This window comes from Protopterus annectens, chromosome 8.part1 (assembly GCF_019279795.1).
Source record: "Protopterus annectens isolate FY-2018-M chromosome 8.part1, PAN1.0, whole genome shotgun sequence".
NCBI classification, from domain to species: Eukaryota; Metazoa; Chordata; order Ceratodontiformes; family Protopteridae; genus Protopterus; species Protopterus annectens.
The window spans coordinates 132,864,146-132,890,689 of NC_056742.1; the positions used below are offsets into that span (position 1 = coordinate 132,864,146).

Consider the following 26,544-nt stretch of genomic DNA (forward strand, 5'->3'; position numbering starts at 1 on the left):
CTGTGACGGCGACAACACTATCGCAGCAGCACCACTGCAGTATATAATACATACAATACAGTATACATATAATACAGTACCACTTAAATGGTTAGGTTTGCTTTCTGTAGATCAGACTGCATGCTACAGATCCCTTTATTCTGGGTAGTATGTGTTTAGTAGCTGACAGAGGTGTAAGCATAGTAGTTCTGCAATAATTTTATACTTCCAGAATAATACTGCTGTTATTGCTTTGTGAACCTCTCTCTTTCTCTATCTCTCTCTCCTTCTGTCTCTCTGAGTTAGGAACTTTAGAGTTAAATTGCCGCATTCAGATATTTGCTTTCCAAGCATGCACACAAACACAGATGCATCACAATCACAGTCATTAATTAGTGACAGATAAATGAGCACTACAAACACTGTGTTTCAAGGAAATGCAGAATTGCTGCTCAAATCAATCATATGCTTCTAGCATTGCATCCTAAAATCAATCACTATTCAAACACATTTCTTTAAATATTTTATTGTACTGTTTTTTTTTTCTTTTTTCTTTTTTTCTTTTAGAAAAAGAAGTGGTGCACCAACATGTTTGACGGTGCTGAGGAATCATATTTCCAGCGGGACCTTTTCCAAAAGGCTTTTTGCTTAATGACTCACAGAGCAGTTAAGAATGAACATTTTGCGATGAATTGCTTAGTACCTGTTAACAAGCTGAAATACCACAGAGCTCATTCTGTCATGAAAACACAATGACCTGCATTCATTTCAACCCTTAAAAACAAGAGGAAACCTTTATCCTTCGGTTAAATAGTTTTTCTGTTCACAAAAATCCCCCCAGTAAGGCAGTTTTTCATTCCCTTTTTTCTGTTCATACATTATAATTTAGTCAGCGTGGAAGGCAGCCAGCTGAAATGATACCTTTTCTTTGGTAAAACAAGGTCAACTGACAAGTCTGTCTGCTCCTTTTCAGACTCGACTAGTCGATAACCTAACATTTTCATTGCCCCCCTGCAGACATTCTGTATCTCTCTGACTTTCTCAAAAGTAAGGGTATTCCTCCATGCCTGAGCAACATCCACTGCATTACGAGAGGTTATTTTAAAAGCTTCTTTCCTTTTTCCTGGTCCATTACCATGTGTAACATTATAGATCCAGTCTTCCAGTTTGGGTGTCATTTTCAGATTTGAAAACTTGTACATCTCAGCAATTTCAGTTAAAGGGTCTTTAACCACATCTTCATAACGAAACATCATGTATCGATCCTTTAGGAAATCTGGTGCCTTCTGTGTTGCTGTCTCATAAATCTGTATATGGCTCCTACAGATTTCCTGTAGTACTTTGTAATTTTTGTCATCTACAGCTGTGCCATTATTGTTGAGAACAATCCCATTGTCCCTTAATAAAGCTTTTACCGCCTGTTCCCTGGACTTAGCAACAGCTCTTGGGTCACGAATAAGATGAATAATTTTGAGATTCAATGAGGGGTCTTTTAGAAGTGGGTAGAGTACCTTGAAATCAAAAAATCGTACTTCTTTTAAAACAACATGACTGTATGTTTTACATGCTGCTTCCACTTTTGAAAACTGACTTTTACCACACATGGTCTTGCAAGTTAGTTCACTAGTGATGTCTGTGCGCTTGTAGAAATCACAAGACGGTGGGGAACAAAGTGCCCTACTGACCCCATATTGAAACAAATCTGACAACGTTTTATTTTCTGGCATGTAAACATCAAAAACAGACATGTCACACTGAAAGACGGACCTTACAAGATCACGAACTGCCATCTGCAGTAACTTTGCACTGTTCTGATACATATTAATCCATACATGCCATGCTGGTTCCATTAAGTAAAACACATCAGGGTGCTGACTGAAGACTTGTCCAACAAAAGAAGACCCAGACCTCCATGATGAGATGATAAGTATATGTGTTTTATCCACTTGTGCATTAGACTGGGAAATGTAAGCTCCATGCCATGTGAAAAGTACAATAAAACCAATGCCAGCATTGCTTAGTAGCAGCATACTTTTCATAGCGTTGGAGATGCGGAACCTCAACATAATGACAGATAAGCTGAACCTAGCTATAACACTGATCTGTAGGAGAAAAAGAGAGAAAGAAAAGTCAGTGACATTTTATAGTTAACATACCACTGTAAGGTTGTAACACATTATCTTAGCAACATTTATAATACTGTTAATCAAGTCAGAAGACACATTCAACACAGTTTAAACTTCTAAAATTCAGACTCAAATTTCTTGCATGTCTATTAACTAACCAGTATTACAAAATTAATGGCAGTCTAAAATAAAATGTTAGAATAAGCAAATATCAAATAATAAATATAAAAACAAGCATAAATCTGAAGCTCATTAATGTCAAGTGCCAGGTTAAAAATTCCGATCCTGAGAGGTCCCTTAGAACCATCAAGAGTATGACACATCATCAGCCACTCCAGTAAGAAGTTTCAAAAACAGAAGTCCTGGAAAGCAAAAACCGCTTGCCAGACAAATCAAGTTGAACCCTTGGTACCCCCAACAGACATATGGTGGTATAGCACATGGCACGAATAGGCTGATACTGGACAAGAAGCTCCCAAACTTATAAGGCTCAGACCTAATTCTGCACAAGGAAATATGAGCTCATATTTAAAAAAAGATGCTTCCAGTACCTTCTAAATATGCTTTGTTGTATAAATGTATATATATATATATATATATATATATATATATATATATATATATTTTTTTTTAATTTTATTATTATTCACATTATCCAATGCCCTGGATCTTGTTAGCTGCTTTCAGGAAAAAGGAATTTCTAGGAAAGACAGTGACCAGGGAGGTGTATGATGAACAATAATCAGGAAATGAAAATAATCATCATTGTGGGGTCTCACCGATGCTGCAAGCAAGTTGTTTTTAGCCTTTAAGAAGGAAATATAAAACAACATCAAAGGAATGCCTAAAACTGGTTATATGAAATGTATCTTTCACGTTACTTTAAACAGTAGACAACTGAAGCATAGGCTGCCATTTAAAAACTAGTTTCAAACAACAGCATGTGGCTAAAGGAACCAAAGTGGGTAAATCCAAAAACAATATAAATTTGCACAATGCAAATTCAAAATGTGCATAGTTATTAAAGTAACTTTACTGCATCTTTCAGCTGGGTTTATTACAGCTTCATTGTTTATTGATAGCAGGTTACAGGTGAAGAAGAGAGTACAGGCAGGATGGAATGGGTGGAGAAGAGTGTCAGGAGTGATTTGTGACAGACGAGTACCAGTAAGAGTGAAAGGGAAGGTCTACAAGAGGTTAGTGAGACCAGCTATGTTATATGGGTTGGAGACAGTGGCATTGACAAAAAGGCAGGAGTCGGAGCTGGACATGGCAGAGTTAAAGATGTTAAGATTTGCACTGGGTGTGACGAGGGTGGACAGAATTAGGAACAAGTATATTAGAGGGTCAGCCCAGGTTGGAAGGTTTGGAGACAAAGCGAGAGAGGCAAGATTACGTTGGTTTGGACATGTGCTGAGGAGGGATGCAGAGTATATTGGGAAAAAATGCTAAGGATGAAGCTGCCAGGTAACAGGAAAAGAGGAAGGCCTAAGATAAGGTTTATGGATGTGGTGAGAGAGGACATGCAGGTGGTTGGTGTGACAGAGCATGATGCAGAGGACAGGAAGAAATGTAAACAGATTATCCGCTGTGGCAACCCCTGATGGGAGCAGCCGGAAGAAGAAGACGGTTACATTTACATTTTTCTTTCGTTTTTTTATCTAATTGAATTTATTACTTTCAGACTTTGAGCTCAGTATAAGGCTGCAGAGAACTCTGGAGCATGGGTATAGCCAGGCATACTCTTTTTACTCTAATGAGTCATTGTTTTCTCAGCATCACATCAATGTTTATTTTTAGTCATATTATGTCTACAGCTGTCTAAATGAATGCCTCCAACAACAGGTGCAGTATTGCTAATCTAAAAGAAGTATTTTAATAGTTTTAGAGGGAAACAGCTGAAAATGTTATTTACATTAATCAAGTGTTTGGGAGGCAGCATTTAAGCAGATGTGTCCATTGTTAATGATAAATGTCCAAGGGGGGGGGGGGGGTAGCACTAAGTGCTTGTGAGTACAAAATGGAATTTGCTTGCTACATCCAAGACTTTATAAGATAAGCGAGAAGTTTCAACACTTAATTTAGTTTAGAGTTGTTTTACGACTGTGGTTTCTGAGGTATTATCTCCCTGACTTACATTATAGAATACCTGCGCACTTGTTGTGCCATCAATTGAAAGCAAATAATCATTAAAAAGCAGAAAGAGCAAATATAAGACATTAATTATTACATTTTTTTTCTTTTTTTCTTTTTTGGTTTCTGTAAATATAATTTAGATGGTACATAGTTTTGTTTTTAGCCAGTACTTGACAAACTATTTATCCAGCACCCTTACTTTTCCGGCTCTGGAGAATCCACCGGCCCTTCCTCTCTATTGGGACATAACCCTTTGTTTTTTTTTTTGAGGGAAGGCTAAAGAAAGACAGGGAGAAATGGCCTTTGCTGATATTGGCCACTGCTACCATATTATGGAATGGAGGCAATTTCATTTCTGTACAATCCCACTGCCTGTAGCACTGAGCATCATAATGTCACGTGTAAATTGCCACCAACCTGATCTTGTGACCTTGACACACACTTTCCACAGACTTGCAAATGTCATTTCTCAAATCTCAATCATGATTTATATAGCTTAGCAGTGCTTGCTACATTGCAGCTGTTATTTAAGAAAGCCATGCAGATGAAGATTTATGGTTCAATTCACAGAGACTACAACTACTTCTGACACAAAACTATAGCCCATATCTGATATTGTCCTGCTTAGATTAAACAAAGGCATTTTCTGTCATAGTGTTGTATATTCCTTTGATATGTAACTTTTATTAGCTGTATAAATTGCAGTAACATACAGGCAATTAGCAATTTTGCTACGTCACATATAACACCGAACAAAACTAAAAAAGTAATGTGTACTAATCTCAGTTTCTTTCCTGAATGTCACATTATCTCTGCTATTTATAATTCTGATAACTGTGTAGTGCATACACACTACCACTATCACATAATTTTCCTAATATGACCTTGAAAACTATGTAAATGCCTAAGAATCTCTCTAGTGAGGTTTGTTAATACTTTATATATATTAGAAAGATGCTACCAGCAAGGCTGGTGTTAGCATTTTGGGGGCATTCAGAAAATGTCAAGTTGGTGTACCCTTGGGCACTTCTAGTCTAAGTATCACATTGTCACTGCCACCACCTCCAAAGAAGCCTTTTAGTTCATGCAGCAGACTTTTAAAAGTAAACACAGACTGACCTGTAGCTACAATGCTCTTACATTGAAATAGGCCTATGTACCACATTATGTTGGCCCATCTCACAAAAGGGACATTTACGGTTACTGGCATTCAGTTACAACAATGGGACATTGCAACAGCTCTATTAACTGGGTTGGACTAGGGTGAACTGGTGCCCTAAGCACTGCCTACTGTTTTGTCCCCCCTCCCATGTACACACACATCCTCCAGTTCTCCCCCCTGTCCCCCCATCTTTGTCTACCCATATCATGCAAATTCATTTTTTCTTCCTTTTCTTCACAATTTGCTTTACTCTTCAGCTTTTTCAAGGAGCCATGGCGTCCAATATGCTCTGAGGTGCATGTTAAGGTTTTTTTTTCCTTTTTACACAATCTTTTCCGCCAATGATGGCTTGAACAGAAATTATGATCAAGGAAAGAAATTCACTGTTGGTCTTCAGTTTTAAATTTCCGTGCATCCTTTCAACATATCCTTCCTGACCAAGACAGCCCAGTAATAATCATTTATGAAATAATTCAATTAAGCATTACCAGGCTATAATTCATACCACACTTTCGGCCACGTAACCTGGACCGAAAAACTAAAGGTGGAGGTGTGTCCATATTCATTAAGGATATCCACACCTCCAGCCTAGTTGCTCGGCATAATGCAGCTGAGATTATCCAAGTACAACTAACTCTGGGCAAGACAGCAATCCAAATTGTAACTTGCTACAGATCCCCCACCATGCCCCAGGATTCCCACTCTTCATTTCTTGATACAGTGGAAAATATTAGGGTACAACCCAACACCCTAATAATGGATGATTTCAACTACCCCACCATTAACTGGGAAAACTACTCATGTACCAACTCTTTTGCTCAACGTTTTCTGGAATTCATAAATTCCAACGCCTTGGATCAACTTATCTACACCCCAACCAGGGGCAGCAATATCCTAGACCTGGTCATTACCAACATGGGTGACCGGTGCTTCACTCCAGAGGTCAATTCCTCGTTGGTCAGATCTGACCACAAGCTAATAAGCTTAGACATCCGCATCCTGCCCCCACCCCACCATTAGGGAAACCACCTTAAAAAATTTCTCCAAAGCCAACTTCATGCTTCTTAAGACAGAAGTGGCAAACCTCACAAAACCCATGCAAATGAACAATAGAGGTACGACTGCTGAATCCGACACAAATGCACTTTATAAGTACTTACACGAGTGCATGCATCTTGCTATCCCTAACAGAACCAAGATGCTATCTTCCAAAAAAAGGAAGCCAATCTGATGGTCCCCAGCCATAAACAAACTCTTCAACAGAAGAAAGAAACTGTTGCAAAAAAGTGTAAAATCACATAACTGGAAGAACTCCCTGGTCAGCCTCGGTAAGAAGCTGAGATCCCTCATAAAATCCTCCAAAGCTAGTTATGAAAACAAAATTGCCACTGATTCTAAAGAAAACCACAAAGCATTCAATAGCAACACTCAGATCTGCTCTGAGTTACAGCACAATGGCACTAAATATACAGAAGCAACTGATATTGCCAACATCCTGGCAGATAGATTCAGTGCTAACTTTATCCCCCCCCCTCACCCCCTAAAGGGCTCATCTCTATACAAGAAGAATGCAAAGTTCCTGTAATCACGGCTGCACAGGTAAAAACCACACTCTCCAAAGCCAAGAGCACAGTATCCATGGGACCTAACAACATCCCAGGCCATGTTCTACATGAAATACAGAATGAACTGGCACCCCACCTAAGCACCATGTTCAATCATAGCCTCACCTCAGGCTTTGTGCCCACTGAATGGTGCACAGTAACAGTTATCCCACTCCAGAAAGGGTAACCCACCACGGACCCCGGGAACTACCGCCCCATTAGCCTAACGAGCCTGGTCTGCAAGGCCATGGAACGTATCATCGTGGAACTTATAAACAAAGACATTGGTAATCTCCAAACTCTGGACCCCACCCAGTTCGGGTTTGTAAAAGGCAGATCATGTCTCCTAAATCTGACTGACTTCTTTGAAGCATTCAGTAAAGCTGTAGGCAAGGGTAAGGTGGTTCACACAGCCTATAGAGATCTCGCCAAGGCTTTTGACACCATACCCCACTCTGGAATTATAGATAAACTCACTAAACTAGGTATAAATCCCTATGTCACAAGATGGGTTGCCAAGTGGCTCACTGACAGAACCCACACTGTGAAAGTAGCAGACTCCAAATCCGATTTTAGACCAGTGACAAGTGAAGTACCACAGGGTTCAGTCCTGGGTCCTCTCCTGCTTGGTATCTACTTTTCTGAAGTACAGGCTAATACAGAAGGTCTTTGGCTAGCAAAGTTCATAGATGACTGCAACTAGGACCCATAATTGAAACTCCCAACAATGTGGACATCCTACAAAAGGGCCTCACTGAGACAGATGCCTGGTGTCAAAACCATGGCCTCAAGCTCAATGCCAAAAAGTGAATTGTCATCCCCTTTGATAAAAACTCTGTACCCATGGGCTACCACATAGGTGGTAGTCTAGTTAACACCGAAAGTGTGATAAGAGACCTTGGGACACAGGTGGACAGTAGTCTCTCCTTTGATAATCACATTGCCATAGTAGTCAGGAAATCCTTCTACATGGCACACCCCATCACAAAAGGTTTCTCATCCAGGAAAAAAGAGGTAATTGTTCCCCTCTACTCGTCACTCATTAGACCCATTATAGAGTACAACACCCCTTTTGGTATGTACCTCAAAAGACATCTACGACAACTGGAAAGGCAGAAGAAATACCTTACAAAGAGGATTACCGGCCTCAAACAGATTCCCTATGCAAACTGTCTAAAAAAACTCCAACTTTACTCCGTCACATATCGCCTACTCAGAGGCAATCTCTGCCTAACATACAATACTATGTCAAACCCAGAGCTGTTGGACATGCTCCACTTAAAGAAATCCCAATCCCTCTGAGCTACACGCTCTAGGGACCTAAACCTTGTCACCACAATAAACAGAACATGCTGGAGGGATAGATTCCTGTCCCAGAGACTTCCCATACTCTGGAACAAACTACCTATCTAGATCAAACAAAGCTCCTCATTAGCACTCTTCAAAAAAATCTTGATGATTGGATGGCAAATAGGAAATTCACCCCAGAGATCAGCTCTTTGGCTCTGTTCAACAGGGGCACAGAAAAATAATTTTATAATAATCATTATAGAGTACAACACCCCTTTTGGTATGTACCTCAAAAGACATCTACGACAACTGGAAAGGCAGAAGAAATACCTTACAAAGAGGATTACCGGCCTCAAACAGATTCCCTATGCAAACTGTCTAAAAAAACTCCAACTTTACTCCGTCACATATCGCCTACTCAGAGGCAATCTCTGCCTAACATACAATACTATGTCAAACCCAGAGCTGTTGGACATGCTCCACTTAAAGAAATCCCAATCCCTCTGAGCTACACGCTCTAGGGACCTAAACCTTGTCACCACAATAAACAGAACATGCTGGAGGGATAGATTCCTGTCCCAGAGACTTCCCATACTCTGGAACAAACTACCTATCTAGATCAAACAAAGCTCCTCATTAGCACTCTTCAAAAAAATCTTGATGATTGGATGGCAAATAGGAAATTCACCCCAGAGATCAGCTCTTTGGCTCTGTTCAACAGGGGCACAGAAAAATAATTTTCTTGGGTGGCAAAAGCCAGGGTACCTTTTTGGCTAGGCTTGTATAGGCCCTAGGCCAATAGCCTAGTACCTACCTATGAACCTATGAAGCCAGTGCCCCCAGAAGCCTTAGCGGTTATAGATGCTCTAAGATGCATTTTAGAGCATTTTCTAACCTTTTAATCTAAAGTAAGAAAATAGTCTCACTCACTTTTTTTCATTCAAGTAAAACAAGTTATGCCCAAAGTTTAATGTTTGATGCTGACACAAAGCAGTAGTTCACAATAAACTAACAAGCCAATTTTTGTGAGGATGCATAGGCCCTTTCTGAGATTACTGCCTCCGTAATGCCCCAGAAAAGTCAGTCTATGCATCACTCTGATGTTAGACTGGGAAAAAAGCAGAGATTCATATTTGCGCAGTCATGTAGTTCAAGTGACTGCTGACATACATATACATAGCATGCCTCCTCAGTACTCACCTCTAACCCCCAAAGGCAGTCACCTGTATATAAATAAAATAAAGTTTTAACCGGCTGTGGTGGCTCCAGTGTTTTTTCTTCCTATCCTGTATGGTATATTTTACCACTGTGGATTTTTACTTCTTCCTTTGCTGCTTTGGACTTTTATAAAATTAAAGAAGTAATAACCACACAATCTCCAGCCCCGCCCCCTCCCATAATCTACAGTAGCTTTCTTTACACATGTACATCTGAGCACAACTGGTTTTAGACTAGATATGGTTGAGAGCAGAGGCCAGTATCAACTTTATCCTAACAAGGTCATATCACATCCATCTTCAGGTTAAAGAGCATGTTGCAATTACTGGGTGTGTGCACAGACAAAAATCAGTGACATTTTGTACACACACAAACATAAGCCATAGCAGTACTACTTTTGTATTTATTTCAGCAAATAGCAATACATTGTACAACACTGGTACTGCCACACCATTTCACTGACTGCGGTTTAGCAGGCGTCAAACAGCCGCACCATTAAGTCACTTTTAGTTACCTCAATAATGAATAATGCATACCTGTCACTGTCCCCAATTTCACATACCTTCTCACATTTTGCCTAATAATTTTGCTCTGTCCTTCTTAGAAAGTATGATTTGCAGACGAATCATTCAGGATTACAGACAGTCAATAAATCCAGTAAGAGTTTTATAGTACTTATTGTCCAACAAATGCATGCTGATTTAAAAAGTGTTATTCCATTAGCTTTTTAAATGAATTAGAGTATTATTTAAAATGCATTCCTGATTTTATTTTGCTATTATTTTTGGTATTTTGCAGAATTCTTCACTAAAGAAGTTGAGAGATATAGTAGCTGGTCTTCTGCCAGTATTTATAAAACTCCATGAAAATCACTATCCCTGAAGATCAGAAGCATCAGCCCTTCTTAAAATCCATGATTTGCAGCGAGATCAGTCACTCTGGGGTGTTGATCTCTCTAGTGCTTACTTTGCTCATGTTCATTATCAGCATTATCCTAACAGGGTCATATCACAGGCCTGTTCAGGTTAAAGAACATAATCAGAAAATGAATACATTTTTTCTCATTTTCCTCGACCAGCAGTAGCTTTTGTGGGGATCCCACACAGTCAAAGATGACTAAGGGGCCCCTGCAGCCACGTGTATTACAGGTACCTAAAGCTAACTATGTTCCGAGTGTCAGTAGAGAGAATGGCCACCAGCAGGGTTTATCTAAGCTGGGGGCACTATGTCAGTGGTAAAATATTTAATGGAATTGTGAAGCCAGTTACTTGATAAAACACTGTTACTATAACAAGAGATATCTTGAATCTTAAAGGAGATATAAATAGCAGTTTTATTTAAGTTATTATGAAATATACAAGATTGATGTACTAGATTTTCTGGTTTGACAGCCTATTACAAAGTATCAAGATAAGATAACTTGCTATTCTGGAGTACCCCCGGGAACAGTGGGCCCCAGTGACCACAGGGTTCACTGGTGCCTAAAGCTGGTTATGGCCACCACATTTGAATGCGACTATGCCATTAACTTTTGTCACTTTATTCTCCCAGCACAGAATATAATGCAACCCAGGAATGTATCCAAGAAAACACATTTACATTCTTTTTTCTGCTCTCTGCATAAAGGATACTCCTCCTAAAATACATACCTCCACCCCTATCACTTATGCAAATATTTCTGAATTAATTACTGCAGTTACAGTACATATTACCAGCTAACACTCATAACAAAAATGTAAACCTTTACAACAAGGCAATCTGACCAGGAACATTATACTCACAGCTCTTACCACATTCCTACATGTAATTCCTATTATTTGCAAATATTCTATTTATGCTGCCATTTCACTAGGTGTGTTCTCTAATTACATCTTTACAGAAAGTTGCATTACTGTTCTTTTGTTTTCTAGAGACTTTAAGATAATATAATTGACATATCCTTTTTTCTCAGGCTGCAGGGGTTTTTGCACATTTATTGAAGTCTTAAATAAAGAATGGCCCACACTCATTTTCTTACGTTATATTTTTCTGGTATAAATATAGCTACATCAGTGCAGCTACTGAGTCAGCTGTAAACATAACATTTGCAATTTCAACAAAACATTCACTTCAACAAATATTCTGCTACACAGATAACATTTTAAATTCAATTTTCAAAACAAACATTTCTATTTGCCTTTTAGGGTAAGCACAGTCTTACAGGAAGTATGCTGTATATTATGAAAAAAAAGAAAACTTGCATGCAAGACTCACAGAAGAACACATCATCATCTAACTTTAGCATAATTTGCAGGCGGTGTACTATTGTTTCTAAATACTATGGATTACTCAGGAAAAAAATTTTATTTAGCTAATCTTTAAAGCAGATTTTTATTTCACTTAAACAGCTTGTACTCCTGAGTTGGCCCTGAAAAGACAGATTATACATGTATCCTCTTAGTAAATAAATAAATTAATGAAACTGAATAAAAAAGGTTTGTCAGGTAATATAGATAATTATGATCAGATCTTCAGCAACATGAATGTATTATGTGATCAAAAAATGGATGTCAAATAATTCACTTTGAGAGCAAAGCTCAAGATACTAATTTTTGATATCCACTCTGTAAGAATTATAAACCGGTTATGACTTCAGACTTGGTCATAATGCTTTGTAAAAATAAACCCCTGTGTTGTAACCCAAATATAAATAGGCCCTACAATAAAACAAAAAAAACCTCATTGTACACGATAATAAATGTACCTCTCAAGCTGTCAAAAACACTGTTGCTAAACTTAACAAGGGACTCCAGTGCCTGATCAAATCAACCAAAGCTAGATATGAGTCTGCGTAAAAACTGAAACACACCACCACAGCCTACTAAAAAATGTTCTTCAGAATAAAATAAAAACTTTAATTGTTAAGACTTAAAATGAGATGTAAAGCAGTAAAGCAAAGCCCTTGTTGATTTGTATATAAGCGCTTTTGGCTAAAAGCCTTCCTCAGATCATAAAGAATCAGGTTCCATAGGGCTAAGATAAATGAATGAAATACCAATCATGTGGTTAAATTTAAGCCAACACCTTTTTTTCAGAGCAATGAGTTCAAAGTCGATCAGAGACCTTGAAAGAAACACACCTCCAGTTGCCAAGTAAAGACAATTTCCTTGAAGAAACAGCATATACCAGGCTATTTCTTCAAGGAAATTGTTTTTACTTAATCCTGTGGAACCTGAGTCTTTATGATCTGAGGAAGGCTTTTAGCCTAAAGCGCTTATCATATACAAATCAACAAGGGCTTTGCTTTATTGCGTTACGTCTCATTTTAAGTCTTAACAATTAAAGTTGTGATTTTATTCTAAAGAGCAGAGCTGCAGTGGTGCAGCGGTTAGTGTTGTTGCCTCACAGCAAAAGGCTCTCCAGTTCAATTCATGGCTAGAGCACCTTTTGTCCGGAGTCTGCATGTCCTCCCTGTGGTTGAGTGAACTTTAAAGACATGCATGCAGGTGTGTGCGCGAGTGGGTGTCCCTTCTTTGAAGGTTGTGCGCTGGGCTCTCAACTTGATACTGTAAAAATCCACTGCCAATCATAAGCAGACTGGTGATCTGCTGTGGCGACTCCTAGCCGGGAAAAGCTGAAAGACATTACTATTCTATTCTGAAGAACAAATTTTTTAGTAACCTGTTGTGGTGTGTTTCAGTTTTTACACAGACTTTTACTTAGTTTTTGAAACCACCTTTGGCAGTCACAGGAGAGCTTCTTTTTAAAGCTAGATATGAAGTAGAAATAGGTTTCTATGTCTCTAACCTGGGAATCAACCAAAGCTAGATATGAGGTAAAAATAACCACTCAGGCAAACTAGAACTATAAAGCCTTCTTTGACTGTGTTAGAAACCTCAGACACAATGCACAGCACTGCACAGAGCTAATAGTAAATGATATCACATACCCAGACCCTCAGGACATAGCCAGTCTCCTAGCAGATAAATTTAGCTCTAACTTTGCCCTCTCTCTCTCTCCCTACATTCCTAGATAACATACTTGCATCTACGGCACCCCCTCAAATCTCCCAAAAACAAGTCCTGAAGGCACTTTCCCAGGGCAAGATCACTGCTTCTATCAGGCCAGATGACATACCAGGCTGCCAGATGGCCAGCCTGAAAAAAGACCTGTCAAACCTCATACAGATGCAATTCATTATCAGCCTCCAAAGATGATTCATGTCGTATGAATGGTGGACAGCAATAATCATCCCCCTGCACAAAATCAGTGGACCTGGGTAATTATATACCCATATATCTGACCAACCTCATCTGTAAGGCCATGGTCATTATAAAACAATTTAATAAAGACATAGGTAACCTACAAACTTTTGACCCAATCCAGTTCAGTTTTGCCTGCTTAACCTGGTTGACTTCTAAGAAAGGGTTGCTGAAGCAATGGATGAGGGAAAATCAGTACACACCACATAACTAGACTGCACAGAGTCATTCAAATCATCCCATAGTGAGGTATTATTGATAAACACTCCCAGCTAAATGTTAATACCTATGTAATTCATTAGATAGCAAACTGCCTCATAATTACCTAGGAAATTAGGCTGGGTGGCTGTACCTCCTCCATAACCTGTCATTAGTGGTGCGTCCCAAGATTCAGTGCTTGGCCTACTTCTCTTTGGTGTTTACTTCTCTGATGTGAAAGTTAATGTTAATGATTTATGATTGACCAGGTTTGCAGGTAACTGTAAACTTGGTATCATCATAAATTCTCCAGAGAACATCAACATCATGCAAGATGGCCTTTCCCAAGCAGCTGGTGTCATAACTATGGATTAAAACTAAATGCCAAACAAATGTATACTATTTGCAAGTAATATCAGTACAGTCTGTGATATAATTAAAAATAATTGGGGCATATTGTTAAATGTGGATGAACTAGAAGGTGTTACAGGGGCTACACCATCTTTTACCTTTAAAAACAACGTCATTAAAAAGACAGTTGTGCTACAAGAAGTTAGATGGAGACCACTATGCAAGGTCTGATAGGCTAGGTACCTTTCCGTATAGAAGATGTACAGCCTACCCCTTCATATTTGGAGGTGGGGCAGTATACACACCCGATTAGAAAGTTCAGCATTGATACACGCTTTTATACAGACTGTCATAGTAAGAATGTTGTATATTTTGGTCTCTGTACAAAATGCCCAGCCTACTATGTAGGCAAAATTAATCACTGCGCAAAGATAGAGTCCTAGAACATGTAAGGGACAGTAAAAATAAAAAAGAGACAAGTGCTTTAGCCATGCATGTTATAAAGGAGGGAGCCACACACACCTTCAAATTTCTAGTGTTACACATTATACAAGAAAATAAAAGAGGTAGGAACATGAACAATAAGACCGAAGCCTCAGAACAAGAATGGATAATTAGATTTCAGGCTGACAGACCACCTGGACTAAATAGTAAGGTTTCACTGAAACCTTTTCTCAGGAGCAGGGCTTTGAAACATTGATTATTATGTTTAGTCACATCTTTTAACATCTATACATATATTCTACAGTTTTAACACTATCTAATTCTATAGAGCAAGCTTTTACAGTTCTTTACATACATTTTTAGTCCATTATTTATACGATTTGGTTGTTTATATACTGTATGTCTTTTTCATTTTTATTTTCAAGATACTGTCAACTGATTGGATTTGACACAGATGTATCATTATTTAAACAAGAGCAGCAGTTACTGTAGTATGTCTGAGGAAGCAGAGAGGACTCTGTGAAAGTGCTCACATGTTTTATATATTTTTACTATTTTTTTTTATTAAAGTGTTGTTTTTCCATGTGTATTCCAACGAGTTGGTGGCTTTTTTGAAATGTATAATATTGTAAAGTATAATATTCTTCAGCATGTGTGATGTCCCCTGATCTGGTAGTTACAGAACCAAGAACCTTTGTGGACAGCAAACTGTCCTGCGATCACCATGTATCCACAATTGTAAGAAAGCCCTTTTTCATTGCAGAGCTTATTAGTCAGGGTATGACATCTAGGTCCAGTGATGTGATCATTCTACTGTATGCGGTACATATTAGTCCCATCTTGAGTATAATGCCCCCTTTCATATGTACCTGTCCAAAAACTTAACACAACTTGAATGACTACAATGTTTTCTTAACAAGTAAATTAAGAGCCAAAACCATAAAAACTACACTGACAATCTAAAAGCCTATCTTTTTATTATCATGTCTACTGAGGGGCAATCTCTGTCTCATGTACAGAGCTTCCACAGACCCTTTCTCAGATCTACTGCACATCCGCAAGTTCAGTGTTGGCATAAAGATCCACTCAAGAGAGCATAATCTCTTCTACAACATAAAAAAGAACATGAGGGATAGATATGTATTACAAAGAATACCACTTCTTTGGAATTGTGTTCCTGTCCACATAAAGCAAAATACTTCCATTCCTCTAGTCAGACATAATCTGGATGAATTGCTAGGAAAACGCAAATTAATCCCTGGTTTAGCATCCTTATCATTTATGGATGAGGATAACATGTAAATATTATACCCATCTCTGGGTTATTCATACCTAAATTACAAGGACTAAAAGCTTCGTGGGAATGCAGAGCTAGGCTTCTAAAGATCCTCATGGATCAATAGCCTAATAAGTATCTATGAACCTATGAACCTAATACATGAAATTACTGATTTCTGAGACCACTGTGAAAATGTTTGCATAGATGTTCTTAAAGATTTTCCTGTTGTAATCATTTCTATAGCATCTTGAGCAGATGGTTTCCACTAATGTGAGTAAGTGTGTAGCAACAAAACACGTCAACATGTGGGAATTTCACTTATTAGAAGCATTACATATATCACATATATAACTCTCACTTCATTTCAAATTTGTATATAATGTAAATAGCAAATTATTTCTCTTGACTGCATGTAAAGTGTATACCTTACTTATTTTGAATAACTGCATGTAAACTGTCTCCTCTCTACTAGTATAAGAATGTAAGACCCCTTAGATCTTTTACTATGAAGACAGTTGATCATGCTCCCTCTGAATGCTAACATCTGTAAACTGTGCTGTATTCTAATATCTGTAAACTATGCTGTACTTTTTATACATATGCATTCCTTACTGCATTCCTTACTGTATTGTTAATGTATATGTATTATTTACTAGACCTTTTATAATTATGTAACCCTTACTGTATTGCTTATGGAGGTTTTCTCCCCGGGCCTCCACTGAAAATGGGCACTTTCAGGCCAAGTGGACTTCCCCGGTAATCAAACTGAAAATAAAATAAATAAATGAATAAATAAATAAATATACACACACACACACACACACACACACACACACACACACACACACACACACACACACACACACACACGGATCTACTTCATATTACAGAATTATCACTTCACCGAACAACAAATCGACCAAAGCATCATAACACCAAAAACAATGAAAAGGCAAAACATCAAAGCCAAAAACATCAGAAATTCAAAATAGCAAAGCCCAAAACATTGAACTATCCAATTCATACAATACATACTTCTTCCTCCAACTCAAACAACACTAAAACTAAACACACACTTTCTTTAACATATGTGCAGTGGGGAAAGCCCCCCTACACCCCCATACCCCCTACAAATTAAATATACTAACTCTGAGATCGCACTACAGTGGAGAAAAGGTAAATTTCCCGATCCCCACTGTACCACGATTTCCATACAGAATGTTCACACAAGCTTTAAACTACACACCTGTTCCTTCAGCAAAACACCTACATATTGCCAAACTTACTTCTTATAGTCCCACACACTCATCACAAAACTGACAATAGCAACAACAAGAGTTCTCTTCAAACAAAGAACATAACCGGCAACAAAAAAATCATCCTTACCCTTTCCATTAAAACTTAAACTGCACAACTTCAAAAAGTCTCTTTACCATTAACTAAAATGTCCACCATTATTATTTACTACACTATATGAGGTCTTAAAGTAATACTGCACTACTCACACACTACAGCATGTAATCTGTCTCCTCTCTACTAGTATAAGAATGTAAGAACCCTTAGATCTTTTACTATGAAGACAGTTGATCATGCTCGCCCTGAATGCTAACATCTGTAAACTGTGCTTTATTCTAATATATGTAAACTATGCTGTACTTTTTATACATATGCATTCCTTACTGTATTGTTATTGTATATGTATTATTTACTAGACCTTTTATAATTATGTAACCCTTACTGCATTGCTTATGGAGCTTTTCTCCCCGGGCCTCCACTGAAAATGGGCACTTTCAGGCCCAGTGGACTTTCCCGGTAATCAAACTGAAAATAAAATAAATAAATGAATAAATAAATAAATACACACACACACACACACACACACACACACACACACACACACACACACACACACACGGATCTACTTCATATTACAGAATTATCACTTCACCGAACAACAAATCGACCAAAGCATCATAACACCAAAAACAATGAAAAGGCAAAACATCAAAGCCAAAGACATCAGAAATTCAAAATAGCAAAGCCCAAAACATTGATCTATCCAATTCATACAGTACATACTACTTCCTCCAACTCAAACAACACTAAAACTAAACACACACTTTCTTTAACATATGTGCAGTGGGGAAAGCCCCCCTACACCCCCATACTCCCTACAAATTAAATATACTAACTCTGAGATCGCACTACAGTGGGGAAAAGGTAAATTTCCCGATCCCCACTGTACCACGATTTCCATACGGAATGTTCACACAAACTTTAAACTACACACCTGTTCCTTCAGCAAAACACCTACATATTGCCAAACTTACTACTTATAGTCCCACACACTCATCATAAAACTGACAATAGCAACAACAAGAGTTCTCTTCAAACAAAGAACATAACCGGCAACAAAAAAAACATCCTTACCCTTTCCATTAAAACTTAAACTGCACAACTTCAAAAAGTCTCTTTACCATTAACTAAAATGTCCGCCATTATTATTTACTACACTATATGAAGTCTTAAAGTAATACTGCACTACTCATACACTACAGCATTCAGAGCTTACAATTTACAACTTTACAGAACTCAACATTATCAACTTTCATTGTTGTGGTCTCAATGTTGTTGGACACGACGATATGGTAATTTGATGAATCCATATAGATAGATAGATAGATAAATAGATAAATATCTATATCTATATCTATTTATAGAAGTTTGCATATATGTAAAGTGTACATCAAAATATCAAAGCAACACAACGTTGAACATCAAAACATCAATTCCAAAGGATCAAAACTCTAAAAATAAAAAATAAAAACTTTTTTTTATCTAACTACAATTTATCTAAACTTATAATGTCACTCTCATAAAGTTAAAGACTATACAGTCAATTTCCAAATAAGTCTGAGACCAAAACCGTGAATATGGAATCACAGTTCCTGCTTTTTCTGATGTCCCTTGTATATAGTAACTTCAAGATCACTGTACGTTGAAGTAAGGGGAATAATCAAAAGAAAGCACAGGTTCATAGGTAGGTACTAGGCTATCGGCCCAAGGGCCTAAGTAATCCTAGCCAACAAGGTTCCCTGGCTTATGCCACCCAAGAAAGTTAATTTCCCGTGCCCCTGTTGAGCAGAGCCACAGAAGTGATCTCTGGGGTGTATTTCCTATTTCCCATCCACTCATCAAGATTTTTCTTGAAGAGTGATAATGAGGAACTTTGCTTGACATAGATGGGTAGTTTGTTCCAGAGTATAGGAAGTCTCTGGGACAGGAATCTATCCCTCCAGCATGTCCTGTTTATTGTGGTGACAAGGTTTAGGTCCCTAGAGCATGTAGCTCGGAGGGATTGGGATTTCTTTAGGTGTAGCATGTCCAACAACTCTGGGTTTAACATAGTTTTATATGTTAGGCAGAGACCTCCTCGGAGTAGGCGATATGCTACAGAGTAAAGCTGGAGTTTTTTGAGACGGTCAGTGTAGAGCATCTGTTTGAGGCCAGTAATCCTCTTTGTAAGGTACTTCTGTGGCCTTTCCAGCTGTTGCAGATGTCTTGTAAGGTACATTCCAAAAAGGGCATTGTACTCTACAATGGGTCTAATGAGTGCCGAGTAGAGGGGAACAATGACCTCTTTTTTCCTGGATGAGAACCCTTTTGCGATTAGGTGTGCCACATAGAAGGATTTCCTGACTACTGTGACAATGTAATTATCAAAGGAGAGACTACTGTCCACCTGGGTTTCAAGGTCTCTTATCACACATTCAGCATTAAGTAGACTGTCGTTTATGTGGTAGTTCATTGGTACAATGTTTTTACCAAAGGGGATGACAATGCACTTTTTGGCATTGAGCTTGAGCCCATGCCTCTGACACCAGGCATCTGTCTCAGTGAGGCCCTTCTTTAGGATGTCCACATCATTTGGGGACTCGACTATGGCTCCTAGTTTACAGTCATCTGCGAACTTCATTAGCCAGAGGCCTTCTGTGTTAGCCTGTACTTCAGATAAGTAGATACCAAACAGGAAAGGTCCCAGGATGGAACCCTGTGGTACTCCACCTGTTACTGGTTTGAAGTCAGATTTGGAGTCTGCAAATTTTACAGTGTGGGCTCTGTCAGTGAGCCAGTTGGCAACCCATCTTGTGACATAGGGATTTATACCTAGTTTAGTGCATTTAGCTATAATTCCAGAATGGGGGATGGTGTCGAAAGCCTTGGCGAGGTCAAGGTAGGCTGTGTGAACTACCTTACCTTCATGTACAGCTTTGGTGACTGCCTCAAAGAAGTCAATCAGGTTCAGAAGGCATGATCTGCCTTTCACAAACCCAAACTGGGTGGGGTCCAGAGTTTGGAGGTTACCAATGTCTTTGTTTATGAGTTCCATGATGATACGTTCCATGGCCTTGCAGACCAGGCTCATCAGGCTAATAGGGCGATAGTTCCCAGGATCAGTGGTGGCTCCCCCTTTGTGGAGTGGGATAACTGTTGCTGTGCACCATTCAGTGGGCACAAAGCCTGAGGTGAGACTATGATTGAACACGGTGCTTAGGTGGGGCGCCAGTTCACTCTGAACTTCGTGTAAAACCAGCCTGGGATGTTGTCCGGTCCCACGAATTCTCTGTTTTTGGTTTTAGAGAGTGCAGCTTTTACCTGCTTAGATGTGATTACAGGGACTCTGCATTCTTCCTGTATAGATATGGGCTCTTTAGGGGGTGAGATGGAGGTAAAGTTAGCACTGAACCTATATGTTAGGATGTTGGCAATATCAGTTGGTTCTGTAATTTTCATGCCATTGTGCTGTAACTCAGAGCAGATCTGGCTGTTGCCATTGAGATTCTTGACATAGCTCTAGAATGCTTTGTGGTTGCCCTTAAAATCACTGGTGATTTTGTTTTCGTAGCTAGCTTTGGAGGATCTTATAAGGGATCTCAGCTTCTTACTGAGGCTGATCAGGGAGCTCCTCCACTCATGGGATTTTACTCTCTTTTGCAACAGTTTCTTCCATCTGTTGTAGAGTTTGTTCATGGCAGTGGACCACCAGATTGGCTTTTTTTTTTTGGAGGATAGCGTCTTGGTTCTGTTTGGGATATCACGATCCATGCATTCATGTAAGTGCTTATAAAGTGCATTTGTGTAGGATTCAGCACTCCTAACTGTATTGTCCATCTGTATGGGTGTCATGAAGTTCACCACTTCTGTCTTAAGAAGCATGAAGTTTGCTTTGGAGAAATTTTTTACCATGCATTCCTTAATGATGGTGGGGGCGGGATGCGGATATCTAGGGTGATTAGCTTATGGTCGGATCTGACCAATGAGGAGTTGTCTTCAGGTGTGGAACACTGGTCGCTCATGTTGGTAATGACTATGTCTAGGATATTGTTGCCCCTGGTGGGGGTGTGGATAAGTTGATCCAGGGCATTGGAATTTATGATTTCCAGAAAGCGTTGAGCGAAGGAGTTGGTACATGTGTAGTTTTCCCAGTTAATGGTGGGGTAGTTGAAATCGCCCATTATTAGAGTGTTTGGTTGAATCATAATCTAAAATTTGTCTCATTCTATGCCATTATGTGCTTTTGACTATGTCAGTGGTCTTGAGGTTGTGCATTTAGACATGAATGTGTCAGATAAAAATGAAGAAAAACACATACATACACACGCACAAACGCATGCATGTACACATACACACACACACACACACACACACACACACACACACACACACACACACACACACACACACACATATATGTGTGTGTGTGTGTGTGTGTGTGTGTGTGTGTGTGTGTGTGTGTGTGTGTGTGTGTGTGTGTGGTAACAGGAGGTGGCTCATTGATTTATTTGTTCACTATCCAGATAACTCAGATAACTGAAATTATACTTCCACAAAGACAAGTGTAAATGAACAATATTAAAAGAGTTTTCGCGGTTGGATGGGCATTCAAAAGACATTAAAAGCATTCTTAGGATGAGAAGAGCAAAATTATGAAAATGTTCACATTTTTATTTGTTTTTACATATTTTAAATTAACTTGTGGTTACATTTACATTTTTAGTTAAATATTTTACAAGGTATGTATAACTAATGACACTTTCATTAAGTTACTTATTATGCAATGTTCTTTTAAGAATTTTTTAATTAGAGTAATTACTTTATAATTAGCTATCATGTGACTGTGTCTTACGATATATAAGGGTGTTTGTTTTAACTTTTGGACATCTTGATAAAGCCTGGTATTAGCCAGGTGAAAGCGCTTGATTTAGTATTTTCGTGGGCATTTATGCAATTAAAGTTATTGATCCATTATTTTGTGCCAGTCTGACGTTTCTTCAGCCATTGGAGGTGTTTTTGTGATTCAAAAGACATGCATAAATGGGCGTGCCTTCGTTGAAGGTTGGACGTCGAGCTGGCACCTCAGCATTCATAAAAATCTACTGCCAATCATTAGGGGACCGGAGTTCCACTGTGGCGACCCCTAACCGGGAAAAGCCGAAAGACAAGCAACAACAACAACATAAAATTTAATATCTCAGCCTGTTATGGCTAGGTTTAAAAACAGCTAGAGTACCCAGAGATAATCCATGTCTGCAAAGAGGTAAAGTACTTCACCACTACTCAGTAACCAAACAGCAGGCTTGAGCAAGTCCTGGAATCTAAAACCTTTAAGGCAGCAACATTAGCCCTTGAGCTATTATGATTATCAATTTCTTAAGTTTATTTTTAGATGGACTAACATACTATTCTCAGATTCAGTTAACATGTATTCAGTTGTGTCTTATAGGTGGGCAGCAGAGTGTTTCAGTTTAAAGAAAGAACCTAATATTCCACTAATAAAAGCATCTGAATAACTTTTACAAGTCACAAGAAAATACCCAGGTCATGCTTTCTATTCATACCTCTTAACTGTTTCCAATTTTGCAGACATCCCCCAGTTTTGCCTCATATTTTTACCCTGTTCCTCATAAAATGTTTGATTATTGAGAAAATTACAGAGGATTAACGTTGATCAACAATGTGAGATGGTAGAGTTTCATGCTTCTTATTGTTTAGAAAACGCATGTTAGTGCAAAACCCCGTGATCTACTAAGTTTTTAAGTGAATTAGAGTAACATTCAGAAAGTGTCCTGATTTTGACCTTTTGCCTCCTCTAATCCAGTATGTTTCCACCAATATTTCAAACTGAGTGTATCAGCTAAGTCCCAGTGTTAAATGTAAAACAATACTTTATCAAAATGTTTGATTGCTGCAATGAAGGATAAGACACCATGTTATTATGTAAAGGAAGTGACAAGGGTACAGCCAGGAAAGCTTCAGTATAACTGAAATACTAGGTTTGTTCCATAAGTACTTCAACTTTAAATTTAACTTGGGTACTTGAAAGAAGTACATGCATGTAAATGATATATTTTAGTAGAACTGAGAGTCATTTTACATTCTTAATGCTTCAGCATGTTTGGGAGCTGAAGAACACATTAATAGCAACTTGTAATGATCACAGACAGACATACAGACAGGCATACTAGCATACAGTGCCCCATCATTATCTTCATTTACCCAAGGGATTTTGATACAGTGCCCCATCGTTATCTTCATTTACCCAAGGGATTTCGATACAGTGCCCCATCATTATCTTCATTTACCCAAGGGATTTTGATACAGTGCCCCATCGTTATCTTCATTTACCCAAGGGATTTCGATACAGTGCCCCATCATTATCTTCATTTACCCAAGGGATTTCGATACAGTGCCCCATCATTATCTTCATTTACCCAAGGGATTTTGATACAGTGCCCCATTGTTATCTTCATTTACCCAAGGGATTTTGATACAGCGCCCCATCGTTATCTTCATTTACCCAAGGGATTTTGATACAGTGCCCCATCGTTATCTTCATTTATCCAAGGGATTTTGATACAGTGCCCCATCGTTATCTTCATTTACCCAAGGGATTTTGATACAGTGCCCCATCGTTATCTTCATTTACCCAAGGGATTTTGATACAGTGCCCCATCATTATCTTCATTTACCCAAGGGATTTTGGCTATTGCAGTACATAGCAAAAGATCCCTTTAACAATCATAGTCCTAAAACTTTCTTATTTTAGGACAAAATACTAAACCTACTTATACTTTACAAGCTTCCAAGCAGGTCATAGTCTTTGGCTTGATTCCATCTTTATGTACTTGAGGTCACATAAGTCTTTTAAAAATGTAGTTTTTCAGTAGCCTAAGGCCAAATGCATAACCATAACAAAACACCAAACCTTGTTGAATGGGTTAGGCAGGTTTTACAAATTAAAAGGCTGCCCAACAATGGTACATCCAGACATACCCAGAACTTACTAGAACACTGTAAAACATACACAGTGTTACAATACAAGCTATTTTAAACCATGCCAGAGAACTTATATACCAAATATCAGTCAAAGTCAAAGCATCAGAAGAAAGAAAGTGAAGCATAAGCAGTGCCATATGAATATTTTCATAATGAGTTTCTTGCTTTCCAAAGAGGATATTTTCAAACTATAGTTTAACACTGTTCCATCAAATTAATTTCGTGGATTAAGTGAACATCTTCAAGGAGCCATTGCTGTCTTATTCTAATACTCCAAGAAGCTGTGGTCCTATGCACAAGATAAAAAACAGACTAAGTGACAATTTGACTCCATTTTGCATAGAATAAGCAGGAAAGTACATTTGTTCTACTGACTACTAAAGCTGACTAGCTATTTAAATCAGTTTTGAGTGACTTATGTCATTCTTTCTGCATTTTACTGTGTTTCTCTGACTTTAAAGTTACATCTATTAAATGAAGTTGTTTTACCATTAGTGCTGTATTTCAAAAGGTTTATGTGATGTTAACGGAATTAATCAGTATTGCTGTATTCTTTGCTTGTGTTTTTAGTCATTTTTTTAAAGCTGCAGCTAACAGCCAGTTTTGGCCAGGTGTGAGAGTCATCTACAGCTTGTAGTGATTATTCCTATGGCGAGAAAGTAATTGTTGCAGTTCTGGGGAAAATAAACCTATTGGTTAGAGTAGTCGCTGTTCTTCGTTGGTTCTTTCACTTCCCCTGTTTAATTTATATTGAGTGGAGCTGTACTTGATGCAGCAAGATTAAAATGCACTCTCCACGGATGTGGGCACATTTCCTAAGCTAACCAACTCACTCCAAGTAAATAGTCTCTTTTAATATATATACAGGAGCAACAAGTTGTGTGTAGTTGCATCGCACACTGAGTCAAGCTCCTGGCACCCTAAAAGTATCTCTTAGCAGCCCCTAACGGTGCTGCATTATACAACTTTGCCCACAGCCATTACTAATAAACTCAATACTAGTGTTATGCAAGGTGCCTATGATTGTTTAATTTAAACCCAAGATACATATTTACCTAAACAGATATCCATACATAACTATACTGCCCACCACTTAACCAAAAATCATCTCATTAGACCATTAATCTATAGTTCAGTGCTGCAGCTCCTGTTAATAAAATTAAGTTTTGCTTCACACTACACAAAATGGAAGGTTGGCCTACTTGACTCCCCTCTGCTGCCAGACTCATAGTATTAGGTATCCTAAAGTAGTGTAGCATCTTTCCTATGCTCACACATAATGAACTTTTGCTAAACACAAATAACTCTGTTTGCAAATATTTAAGGGATATGAATTATACTCTACATTATGCCTGAGCACCACATGCTATGCACCAAACTCTAACAAATAATATAATGTTATATGCTGTTACTCTAAAGAAGTCCTTACTTAACTCTCCTAGACCCATAATAATTGTCTCAGCAAAACTCAAAACTCAAACATCATATCACATCACATAATATCTCACCTTTAATAAAGAGTCACTGTGACACAAAGTACACCATACTACTGTATAAATACAAATGTTTTAATGATTGGTGACTCCATAGTGAGACACACAGTTCTCCTACTCACTAGGCTGGACAAAGACAAGGGTGAAATGAGTTTCTTTTCTGGTGCCAGGATCTCAGATGTCTCAAGGGTCCTTAGGACCCCCTGCACCAGTCAAATATAACTACAGCATGATAGTTATGAATATGGGGTGAGTGACTTGCGGTAAAAAACCCAGTGGGAGATGTAGAGAGACATGTCTGTGCCACTGTGCATGTCACAAATGCAGGGGATACCCTGTTACTGAGCAGAATTCTCTCTTTTTTGAAGAAACAATGCCTAGGTACAAATAAAAGATGGTTGGCTTCAACAATTGGATATATTCTGTCATTGAGCACAGCTGCCTTAATTTGATCCTGTTTTGATACTGATATGTTTGTGGCACTGGAATGCTCTAGGGTTCAGTCCATGGCTACTCCTCTTTGGCATTTGCTTATTGGAGGTCAACACTACTGTTATGGGTTTATGGTTGACCAAGTTTGTAGATGACTGAAAACGTGGTGCAGTCTTAAACTCCCCAGAGGACACAGACATCCTCCAAGAGAGCCTTTTCCAAACCAATTGTTGGTGTCAAAACAATGGACCAAA

General features: G+C 38.5%; 1 protein-coding gene across 6 annotated transcripts in view; it reads right to left on the reverse strand.

Annotated features, from left to right (window-relative positions):
* Positions 1 to 489: 489 nt before the first annotated feature.
* LOC122810242 (carbohydrate sulfotransferase 5-like) overlaps positions 490 to 26,544 on the reverse strand; it is a 439,379-nt gene continuing 413,324 nt past the window's right edge. For all 6 annotated transcript variants that reach the window (XM_044081766.1, XM_044081764.1, XM_044081765.1 and 3 more), the window contains one exon: positions 490 to 2,081. In XM_044081766.1, coding sequence (XP_043937701.1) covers positions 858 to 2,045 — 1,188 coding nt within the window. In that variant the 5' untranslated portion in view covers positions 2,046 to 2,081 and the 3' untranslated portion in view covers positions 490 to 857. The remainder of the gene's footprint in view (positions 2,082 to 26,544) is intronic.